We start from the raw sequence: 12,385 nt of genomic DNA on the forward strand, positions 1-12,385 counted from the left end.
CTGTTCCAATGTCTGACAACCCTCTCAATAAAGAAATTTTTCCTAATATCTAACCTAAATCTCCCTTGCAGCAACTTGAGGCCATTTCCCCTCATTTATCGCCAGCCACCTGACAGAAGACACCAGCACCCACCTCACTACAACCTCCTTTCAGGTAGTTGTAGAGAGCGATAAGGTCTCCCCTCAGCCTCTTCTCCAGGCTACACAACCCTAGTTCTCTCAGCTGCTCCTCATAAGACTTGTGCTCCAGGCCCCTCACCGACTTGGTTGCCCTTCTCTGGACATGCTGCAGCACCTCAATATATTTTAGATGAGCTATAAGGAAGAAGTTCTTTACTATGAGGGTGATGAGACACTGGAACAGGTTGCTTGTCCCTGTACACCTCATACCTGGAAGTTTTCAAGGCTGGGTTGGATGGGGCTTTGAGCATCCTGGTCTAGTGGAAGGTGTCCCTGCCCATGGCAGGGGGCCTGGAACTAGAAGATATTTAAGGTCTCTTCCAACCCAAACCATTCTATGAATTAATTTTGCATTAAAAATTAATTTTTAGGCATCTATCGTGATGACAGAGTATTATGGCAGAAAGCCTCAACTGTCCTTGCGAAGTAAACCCCATAGTTTTTGATTCTGTGGTAATAATTTGGAATACTTCATTGACTAATGTTGTGACAGCAACACAGGTGACTACTTCAGACCTTGTTGTTCATGTTCTGAAAATGGGATTTAAAATACAATCCTGCATTTCTTGCTTCATACTTTTCAGTATTAAATGAGCAAATAAGTACAACAGCTTCCTAATCTACTCAGCAAACTGAATACAGGTTTTGATAATTAGATTAATTTCTTTCCGTCACCCACCTTAACTCAAAAGAGACAGTTGCAGACTAGTGGAAAACTTTACTGACTTCTATAGGATTTCATTATCTTTCATATTTTGCCTGAACTGAACTATTTGCTTATATTTAGCTAATGGGAACTTAGTGAACACTTTCATCAAGATGGTGATAATGTCTGAGTCCTTGTCTTAGTTATCTTTGTTCTGAAATGATAAAGACTGGGGAAGGTATTTTGATGATGGGAGTCAAAAGGCACGCTTACAAATAGACTAAAGGAAGAGCTTGTGGAATATTCCCGCAGAAAATGTGGTATGTTGCAGAGTATTTTTCTTAGAATACAGCAAAAATTTCATAGTTTTCCAAAGCAGGCTTAATGTCTGGTTTTTCCATACAAGATTTTGGAGGATTTTGTGTGATGTATTCTGAGGAGGAAGCTGACAAATAAATTCTTTTCCTTTTCTTTGTGCTTCTGTTGTGTCTAAACTGCAGTAGCTGTTTCCATGCCAGTGGAGTTGATGTGGTCTTTCAAAAATTCCATTGTAGCATCAGACCTTGGGTACTTGAGAGCTGTTTTTCCCCCTTTGATATGACTGGTCCAATGCATGAGAATAGAAGGTAGATGTGAACCTGTGCTATGCTCCAGCTCTTGCATCCTAGGATATTACAGCTCTTTTGGAACTCCAGCTTTCATAAACACTATCCTTTTCTTGTAACCTAGTACTTACTTTTGGTTGTAATTATTTTCAGAGTTTACCAGCATGACTTTCTAGTTCAATGAGAAATAATTTGCTTAGACATAGTAGCATAAGGAAGCCTCTAATTCTGAACTGGTGTTTCTTAGGCCTAGTTTACTGTACTTAATCCATACAGAAAAGCACCAAAAAACCTTCTTGTTTACCATTATAAAGGCCCTGAGCCCTGACACAACATGGCTGTTCAGAATGCTTAGCCAAATAATTCCAGATATGTATTATTCCAAATACCTTCTCAGAAAGAGAAAAAAGATCACAGCTTTTGAGCTGTGAGATGTGATGATTTAGCATGCTTGATCTGAATGCTTGCAATGCCAGAATGACCCTCAATTTTGCTTAGTCTTCAGCCCTTCCAAAATTTTGGGGGAAGGTAAATTGAGGTTAGTCAAAAGAGAAGTGATTGTTTGATCATACTGAATCCTAAACCCACTTAAACAAATTTAAATGAATCTCAACAGCCGTTTATGTGGTATCAAAAGAGATACCGGTTGCTACTAGATCATCACAATTAAGTGTGGGAATTCTATTCCAAGATATTTTATGTTTTTAAAAATGAAGGGTAAAAGACATTTTCTTCACTAAGCTAAATATTTGCATAGGTATACTTTCTATACATCTTGCCAAATAAAAATATGAAGAGAGAAAGTATTTCTTATTTAGTCTCTGAAATATTTTTCATTAGTAATTTTTAGTCTCTGTTTACTCAGAGAGCTGGTTTTTAAACCTTACAAGTCTGGCTGTGTGATTGGTATTTTCATGTACACAAATACTTCCTCAACATTGCAGAAACAAGCAAGCATGTACATCCTCCATGTCTTGTCTTGGAGTTACAGCAATTGAGACCTCCTATTTGTTTACAAAATTAATGCTAGACAGTTGCATTCTTCAGCAGAGAATAAGTATTTACAAAACCCGAATCTGGGAATCAAATCTAAACTGTATGCTTTAATCCTTAAAATGAGTTAATTCTGTAGGTTCTTAACATAGAGGACTTTGTGTAAGTATAAAATCTTTTCAGTACTTCTGTGTCAAAAGATTCATGAGAATGAAGTTGGAAGAAAAAACGGTGAGCAGCGTATATGTACAAGAGTACATAGCCTTATCCCAGCCACTTGGAATGAGCAGACAATGAGCAAGGATTCCAGTAGTGTGAAGCACCACTGAAAGCTACATTTTTCGTCAGTGAATGTAAACATTTGATTTTAATAATAGTTAAATAATTATTTTGGTGAAGTTTCCAACTGACTTTTTAATTTGCAGATTAGTTTATTTAAATTACCTGTTCATTCTCCTTAGAATTATTATTCAGAGTTCACTCTCTGGAGGATGTGTTATTTCAGTGGTTTGCTGATAGCTTTTGCACATGCACGCCCACTGCAATTCTGATAGGTGAATGATTTCCTGGGTTAATAACAGCTATATAGCTATTTGATCATTATAGATCCACTAATAAGGTTTGTTTATCTTGTTTTCCCCTTGGTAGCTGACTTTTTTTGCTTTTTGGTTTAGTGTAGAGCTAATCAGTAGTCTCTAGATATATATATACAAAAGTGCTTGATCACATTTTTCTCCCCCTCCATTTAAGGCATAAAAGCAAGTTTGTTTTATTTTCTGATACTGTTTGCACAGTGCTTAGAAATAAAATTAAGCTTATGCATAAGTTTATGTGGGGTTTCTAATTCATGCAAATGCACAAATCTTTTAACTTTCTTTTTCAAAAGGTCTAAGTGCTTATGGTTTCATTTTAACCTGTGAAAAGGAATTTTAAGATCACTTTTTTTTCTGTGGAAGACTTCACAGCTTCAGAAGCGTTGGTGATCCTCTGCAGGAATAGTACACAGGCTTTGATATTTACTTGTTTAACTCATTGACTCTGTCATTGTACTTTTATAGGATGTCATTCTGATCAAACTGTGAAATTAACCTGTGAACTTCCACTGGTGGAAGCATACTTATAGGTAGGGCTTATGTTGGCCCTTCTACAGAAAATGATAGGTACAGAACAAGGTCAGTTTGGTAGAATAAATTATTTTTAAAATTTGAATGGGACAAGAAGGTTTCAGAAAGTACAGGGTGACAGCTGTATCTTAATTCTTTGCAGCTGCTCCAAGTCTGGCACTGTGTTTAAACTTGGGTACTGAAAGGGAATTGCATGCTTTGTTTAGTAAGATTGAAGAAAGGTAAAAACTTGTTTTTAAAAAAGGCCTGACTCATAATAAAATATTTAATGCTGCTTTTATCAAAATCTTTGCTACCAAATAACATGTATCATCCTCTTGACACCCTTCTAGATGAGTTGACTGTTCAATCCAGTTTGTAAGTGGAAAAGTAAGGACAGGGACTAAGTGATTTCCTACAGGTTGCAGAATGATATGGGAATAAGCAGCAGAAGAATTTGAAATGCTCCTTCCTAAGAACATGTGGCAAATGTTAACCAGTTACTGTTGGTAATAACACCCTTGTCCAGTATGTAAATAATATTTTATAAATAGGAAGTTATGAATTAAGAAAAAAAATATTATAAATGTAACATGGCCACTTGCTGCAGTTGATTGCTTTCTCCATGAACTTATTTAGAGATGTATTTCAGCCTTCTGCCAGTGACCATGTTCTTTTGTTATGACACAGGTATCTCTTTCCAAAGTTTACTCTGTGTTGGACTGAATTTGTAGAACTCAAGGTACACGTGCCCTGTGAAACCCGTCAGTATGTTGAAGCCAACTATGGCCCAGACTGGAAGGTTCCTGTGAAGACATGGGACTGGAAGAGCTCACCATCCAATGTGCAGTACAATGGTGTCTGGCCTGTCGATGAATGGGATGATGTCATTCAAATCTACTGACCACCTGACTGCTAGTAGAGCATGCCTGCTATCCTTGAAACTCTCAGTTTGTAATTTCCAATTCCCAAAGGCATCAAGATCCATTCCTCTTGTAACTTCTCATCTGTTTCCTAAGGAGACATTTACATTTTTTTGCTTAACAGGTTTTTTTTTCACCTTCATCATGCATTTCCAGGTAGTTAAAGGAAATTATTAAAGGCAACTGAAGAGAACGGGAGCTGAAAGAAAAGCTGTGCAAAGGGAATAGAGAAGAAATATTGCAGTAAACTTATGGGCAGTTGACTATTTAAATGTAAACAGTGGCCAGGTGGCTTAGACTTCCCTGGGATCATCAAAATCTTGGGACTGTTCATTTCTCAAACTTAAGAGAGGGATAGGATGAAAAAATCCCAGAGAAGTTCCTCTTTTTTCAGGGGAAATCCTTTGAATATTCAACTTTGAAACACCGGAGTTATGAGTACCTCAAATGTGCTTGGTTTGAGACTGATCTATCCCTATGACATGCAGCAGGTTGGTCTTGGGATTGGAATGTTTCTGTTACACAGAACCTGTGTGACCCACTTGCTTTACATGTAGGAGGTATTGAGTAACAGTGTAATACTAAATGAATGGAAGGAGAAACTATCCACATGGGACATCTTTCAATAACAGTTGGGTTTTTTGTGAACTAGCCACTACATGCAATTATGGCAGGGAATGTTACCTGCTTTTTTTTGTTTTTTAAAAACATGATGGTGTATACTACAGGGATGTCTTTCCCATGAAAAAAATAAATATCCTGCTTTTGATGTCCCAATTAGTGTGATCTCCATGTAAAGGTTTGACTAGATTTTAGAAAATTATAGTTGTCCCTGCTTTCCTACAAGTAGATAGAAGAAGGTATTGGTAGTTTTCTGTTTAACATGGACGCACAGAACAGAGATCTCAGAGAATCGCAGCTCTTTTCTCTAAGTGTAAGCAGAAGTGTATACAAATACCCACTGTTCTATCAAATTTGCAGTAGGGTAATTGCAAGTGAAGTGTTAGTGGAACATTAGCGTTTGGATGGGAAGAAAGTGGAAGCCTGACAACTCTCTCCTCCTGCTTCTGCTTGTGCTTTTGGTCAATGAAGTAAGCTTTCTTCTTCAGTATTTTGGAGAGGGATAATAGCTTTCATGTGAGCATGTGTGTCCAAGTTTGTTCCAGTCCTGCTGTGCAGGGAAGACAAGGACACTAATGCTGCTAGTGAGTTTACGACTATAATATATGGTACAGACCCAGTACTTGTGAACCAGTGTCAAGGTGCAGAATGGAGCTCATGTTTACTTGCAACAAACCTGTATCTATTCTTTCCTTGCTAAAGCAGAAAGGCTATTGTCCTGGTTTCAGCTGGGATAGAGTTAACTGTCTTCCTAGTAGCTGGTACAGTGCTATGTTTTGAGTTCAGTATGTGAAGAATGTTGATAACACTGATGTTTTCAGTTGTTGCTCAGTAGTGTTTAGACTAGAGTCAAGGATTTTTCAGCTTCTCATGCCCAGCCAGGGCACCTGACTCAAACTGGCCAACAGTGTATTCCATACCATGGGATATCACATCTAGTTTAGGAAATGGGAAGTGGGGGCAGGGATTCGCCGCTCAGGGACTGGCTGGGTGTCGGTCTGCGGGTGGTGAGCAATTGCCCTGTGCATCATTTGTACATTCCAATCCTTTTATTACTACTGTTGTCATTTTATTAGTGTTATCATTATCATTATTAGTTTCTTCTTTTCTGTTCTATTAAACCGTTCTTATCTCAACCCAGGAGTTTTACTTCTTTTCCTGATTTTCTCCCCCATCCCACTGGATGGGGGGGGAGTGAGTGAGCGGCTGCGTGGTGCTTAGTTGCTGGCTGGGCTTAAACCACGACACTATCTATGGGTCACAGCTTTTCCCCCTTTCACTGGGTAGAGGTAGGTTGAGTCTGTGGTTTGTGTTCTGTTCATCTGCAGTTTTTGGCTGTGTATTCAAGTGTGTACAGTTCTGGAGAGATGAAATAGTTACTGCCATGCAGCAGTTTTACTACTGTATCATTCCAGGTGCACTCTGGGGCTTCCCTGCTGTTTTCATCCTGGAGCGCGCTGCATGTTTTTTCCTGCCAATCCTCTTGGTTCCAGCAGTCTCCTGCCCGTGAAGCACTGGAGTAAATTATTCAGCTTCTGGCAACAACTTGTCATGCTGGCTCTTCAGTTGGTATGGTAACTTTGTTAGCTTTTCCTAATTAAGAAGAGAGAGGTGTAAAATCCTGCTAATGCCATTTACTCGTAAAGTAAACATTACATCATAAGGGATAATTTCTCAGGTAGAATTTTTTGTATTTGTTCCTTAAAATGAAAAAAGCCAAGGTCCTTACGGTTTTCGTGTTCAAAACTCTGTTGTTGTGAACTTCTTTGTTTAGTAATGTACAATAAGCCTGTAAGTTTTTCAGATGTGATAGGTGTTTAAGGGTGAAGGAAAAGATACTATCAGAAAATTATAATCCTGTCAAATTTTTGACTTTGTAGATGGAAAGAATAATGGAAAAAAATGCATGTCCGTGAAAGGGAGAATGTCTTAAATAGTTGATTATACCTGTAATTTATTCTTCAGGTTAAAATATTTTCAGAATATACAAGTGTATATTTAACACTGATTAAAAGAATGAAGGTCTCATTTGCAATTCAAGATGTTGTTTCTTCCTTTGTTTTGTCATTTTGGGCAGTATTTAACACACTTCATTGCAGTTACCATGACATAATGCACAGAGAAAAAAATTGAACTGTTTCTTACACTGCTTATTGACTGTCTGTCTTGACCTTTTATTTTTTAATAAAGATACTTGGACACAACAAAGATACTTTGAATAAAGCAGGTGCCCATACACAGAAAAAAGGATCCTGCAATTGCACAAACACATTGCACTTCTGCATGTCTCCTGTCATGCTTTGTGCAGTGCCCTGACTGCAGATTTCCTGCTTGTCGGATGGCATCCCAAGGAGTGGTGTAAACATGTTAGAGCTGGTGCTCTTTGAAGGCACACCATGAGACTGAAGCCTTACCACTCCCCATGGAAACACCCAGATTTAGGCATTTGTTTCCTGTTAGGTTCTCTTGAATTGCCTCATCTGCAATGGATCCTTAATTCCGTGTTACCTTCCTAACTTACTAACTACCTTCATTTTGAAAGTGCTCTGGAGAGGAGGGCAATTTCTAGGTTGTCTTACTGCATGCATTTAAGGTCTTGAGCAACAACATATGAAGTACCTTGACTTTCATGTAGCAAACAAAGCATGCTATGTATGTGTAACTTAAAGATAGCAGAGCCTATTCAGGGATGCTCATGAGCCAAGAAGAGCGTAGCAAGATGTTCAAAGCTCTGGAATAACTGCAAAGAAAGATTGAAGAAATAGGGTTGCCTGAAGAGAAGGGACCATAAAAAGCCATTTTCAAAAGCCATAAAAGGTGGTTACAAAAAGGAAGGGATGTATGTGCTCCCTTTCCATGATTGGTAGGAAATAGAAGTAAATGGGAGGAACACAAATTGAGGGCGGCTGTGTAGAATACTGGAGTATTTTACATGTGGAAATGTGTGAAGCCTTTGACTGGGATCTCTGAGGACACATCAGACAAATGTCAGCCAAGACTGACTGTAGCTAAGGATTGACTGTAGTTAATCCTATCTTCCAGCTAGAGGGAGTTCCTATTTTCCATGATTCTGTAGCAGTTTTCAATAACTTTCTGCTTTTACAAAATGGAAATTGGAATCATTGTTTATATATGAGCTTAAGAAAGGTTATATTTCTAGAATCAGATACTAGAGCTCGTACTGGGAGTTATGGTGAATCACCACCCCACTGTGGAAATCATAGGAAACCACTGCATCTTCAACACTTGAAAAATGTGATCATTTACAACGAGTGCAACGCAGCTTTTCCAAAGGATATGTCTGAGCCAAACTGAGGCTGTAGAACACTCTTGTAATTCCTGCACAGAACAAATGATGCTTGGCCACGCAGGGCAATGAGCGTCTGAGGCAGATGGCTACATTTTTGATGTGTCCAGAAGGAATCTTGTGATAGAAGAAGGACCTGTGTTTGTTCCACCCCACTCTCTTTTGAAGTCAGAAATGGAAGGTAGACAAAACTGTGATGATACTGATAGGAGAGAGTCCTGAAAATATGGTTGAGACTTTGTTGTCTAAATGAAAAAGAAAAAAAAAAAGTAGCAGATTTTATTATGCCCTTTCCCATGAAACAGTCTGGGAGATGCTGGTCCCCTTGTCATAAGTCTTAAAGTCTGTCAACTCAAGAGTAAAACAGTCTCTACTTCGCACTGTCATTTGAAATTGTTTGTTTTGCACAGACGAATGAGATGTTAAAGGAGTAACATCTGTGTAATAATACAGATAACTGCCTTCCTTCCAAGGACTGGCTTGTCACGGTGCAATGACTTTCAGGAAATTAGTTCTGTCCTTTGATACTTATTGGCAGAATTCTCTGAGTTTACACAGCAGTTCAAGAAATTCAGGGGCACTTACCTCACTGTTAGGCTTGTTTTCTTTCTCTTCATGTAATTCTGTCACACTATGTATTGCAGAACAAAATGTGGGTACTCGGGAAACTGCATGCAAGCACATAAAAGGCTATCTAGCACTTGTATTTAATGATCTACATCCTCTGTTTTGGTAAATAGGCACCAGCAGCCGATTTACATCAGCTGATGATCTTGCTTAATAGCATTAGATTGCCTAATGGTGAGTTCTCTGCTGAGGCTAGTTTTACTATAAATGTCTTATTGATTTAGACTGCAGCAGAGTGCATGAGTTAGGAGCTGGATGAGTCTTACCAAATCCAAGTCACTGCTGTAATTAAGGGGCTTGGGTGAGAGCTTTCCCCTTGAAAAAAGGGACAATTAAGGTTTTGTTCTTAAAGGAGGGAAACTAACACTGTTGTGGTTCTTCTTGTTTTCCTGAAATAAATCTTTCCTGCAGCTTAAAAGAGAAGTCACGTATTTTATCCAGAATTTACTAGGTGAAATGTCGTGCCTGGTGCTTTGCAGATCATACTGCATGCTCATAACATTCCTCTTCTGGCCCTAATACTTCTGAATACCTGCTTTTATCATTAGAGTAATTAGCTTGAATGTTAGTGGGTACAACGTACCTGTATGTCAGACTGTAGGGGCATAGGACATTGGTATCACTCAAGGCAGTAATATGTCTGACACAATACCGTACTGTGCAAAGATACTCAGGCTAGTTCTGAAACAGAAAGCAATTTAGAGCTATCCTTGATAACAAGCTGGATACATAGTAACATAGGGTGATGTTGTGACCAAAGAAAATCAAGTGGGATGTAGAAAGAGCGCTAGCATCTGCAGGAAGAGTGAAATGAAACTTTTGTTACAATGTTCAGCATTTCAGCTGGTATACAGGGACCAGTGCAGGCCCTCACCTGTTAAGGCAATGGACTAGTTGGAGAGTGTTGAGAGGAAAACAGCAGGCTATAGGAAACAACCTACAAGGAAATGTTGAAAGAACTGGGGTTGTTTAGGCTGAGAAGGATGTGGCAGGTACTCCATCCTGTTCACTTAGCTGATAATGCAAGAATGAAGAAGCTTACATTTCAGCAAGGAAGATCAGAATGAACTGTAGGGAAAGCTTTTGGTATTTAAGGAGCACGTAATAGTTTGGGGAAGGGCATAATATCTCTGCCCCTAGAGGCCTTCAAGAATGTGGTTGGTCAGTAAATGTCTGGAAGAAATGGTGTGATTGCATGTTTTCTTGCTGCCACCTGGAAGAGGGCCTAACTGAGTTTAGGACATTATTTTCTTATTCCTTTGTTTTCTTTTGATTTCTTTATTTTCTTACTTTTGGGTGGGGTTTTTTTGTGGCATGTAAACAATATTTGACCTGCACAATTCAGCCTGCTGAGAGACCTGATGGAACATCATTACCTCATCAGATATGGATAGTGTTAGCAGGCTAGGGGTGCTATGCTCAGAAGTTTAGTTTGCTGTCTTAAGAGTGATTAATAGTGCTTATTAACTGGAAGTCCAGGTTTGCCAGGTAGCATTGGAGTAAATGGTTACAGGTAGGTATGGATCTCTAACTTGAGACAAAAATCCCAGAATCAAAGAGTGGTGTAGGTTGGATGGGACTTCTGGAGATCATCTGGTTCAACCCCTGTGCTCCAGCAGGGCCACATACAGCTGTTTGCCCAGGACTGTGTCCAGATGGCTTTTGGATATTTCCAAGGACAGAGACTCCACAGCCTCTCTGGGCAACCTGTGCCACTGCTCTGTCACCCTCACAATGAAAAAGTATTTCCTGATGTTCAGGAGGAGCCTCCTGTGTGTCAGTTTTTGCCCATTGCTTCTTGTCCTGCCAATGGGCACCACTGAAGACAGACTAAGCAATCAAATTTAATCTCAATCCTGAAGAAAAAAGATGATGAATAGAAAAGGGCAAGAACTGAATGCATGTTAGCAAAGCATACCAAGATGCCAAGGAGATCCTAATGTGACCAAGTAGAAACCACCACCTTAACATCCCACCCTTTAACATTGTTAGTAAAACTGAGAATTTTTTTCTGTACTCTTCAATTCTTTCTTTTCTTGTACTGTCTAAGAATTAGACCTAGACTGCTACTGAGACCCTACTGGTTTCCTTGCTGTCTGTGAACTGTTCAGATTTTCCCCTGCCAGGTCAGAACAAGCCCCCCAGCACATCCTTTTTGGCTGCAGGCATTGGTTTTCAAAACCAAAGGCAAGAAGAAACTGCAGATTTCTTCCCAGGAAAGCCCACCCACACTCTTGGAAAGACTCTGCAGAGACGAGAAGACAGAGCAGCCGGATGGCTTGGCAATTTCTATGGGTTGACACGCATTAGAAAACCCTTGCTTTGTCCCTGACCCACAATGCTCTCTCTGTGCACTGCAGAAGACATCCCCACCAGATGGACCCCCATGAAGCACTTGTAACACCCCCGGATCACAGCGGGGTGGGGGTGTTTCCAAAGAACAACAGCTCTGCTTCAACTGGAGCATCCCTGAGGAAATGGCTGGTGCAAGGCATTGCCACCTTTCACGAGGGAAACCAAAGCAGAGGGGCTTGTGCCTCAGCTTGCCCATTGACCTGAGCCTTGTCCAGTCTCCTGTCCCCGTTCCTCTGCCCCGCGGTGTAACAGGATCCACAGCAGGTGCACCCCATCTCTTGAGTCCCATAGCCCAGGAACATGGCACTTCCATTGCTAGTACCAGACCGCAGGCTCTGTACTGAGTTTGCAGGGCTTCTGGGTGGAGGAGGTAGTTGGGCCCAGCAGACATGTGAGGAAACGGTGGGCATAGAACCAGAGGAAGGGGGAGAAAGCACCATGGGTGGGAATAGCAATGCCACTGAGATGATTGATAGTAATAGTGAGACTTTTTCTGCAGTTTTCATGCCTTTATTTTCTTTTATAGCGTAATAATTACATTTAGGGGGCTGGGATCTCTTGGGGACCAGTCTGAGTCCCAGCTGCCAAGCTCAGGTGTCGTTTGACACCCTCCCAGTGTCACTGATGGCAGGGTGGATTCTTAGGGGGCTGTGAGGGGTCCTCAGGGCTGCCAGCTCTCCTCATTGGGGTTTGCCAGGGCCCCCCAGGGGAGTGTTGGCTGCCTCAGCTGGGAGCAGAGGGCCAGGGCACAGCATCCTCTGGGTCCTCCTGCAGATCTTCTTGCTCCCAGTGGGCAGGACTGGGGGCAGAAGAGGGGCTGTCAGGACCCCCACGAAGGGCTGGACTGGGGGCAGAAGACCCCCCTTTGGGAGGCAGTGGGGCCAGGGGCAGCCACAGGGCTGCCCTCCCACTCCTTGGCAGCACGGGTGTCCTCCAGGCCCACCCGGCATCGTGCCTCCCCGCCGCACCGCTCCACGATGGTGTCGATCAGCTGGCGCACAAAGGTCCTCGTGTACTCGCCCAGG

At 41.0% G+C, this 12,385-nt stretch overlaps 1 protein-coding gene across 3 annotated transcripts in view; it reads left to right on the top strand.

Moving 5' to 3' along the window:
- Positions 1 to 6,988, top strand: part of FKTN (fukutin) — a 22,779-nt gene extending 15,791 nt beyond the window's left edge. For 2 of the 3 annotated variants that reach the window (XM_010565214.1, XM_010565216.1), the window contains one exon: positions 4,218 to 4,614. In XM_010565214.1, coding sequence (XP_010563516.1) covers positions 4,218 to 4,431 — 214 coding nt within the window. In that variant the 3' untranslated portion in view covers positions 4,432 to 4,614. Of the gene's footprint in view, positions 1 to 4,217; positions 4,615 to 6,399 lie in introns of those variants that run through there. The other variant, XM_010565215.1, reaches the window with a different exon arrangement.
- Positions 6,989 to 12,385: the final 5,397 nt, after the last annotated feature.

The sequence above is a fragment of the Haliaeetus leucocephalus genome, unplaced genomic scaffold, assembly GCF_000737465.1.
Source record: "Haliaeetus leucocephalus isolate CR32 unplaced genomic scaffold, Haliaeetus_leucocephalus-4.0 Scaffold187, whole genome shotgun sequence".
NCBI lineage: Eukaryota > Metazoa > Chordata > Aves > Accipitriformes > Accipitridae > Haliaeetus > Haliaeetus leucocephalus.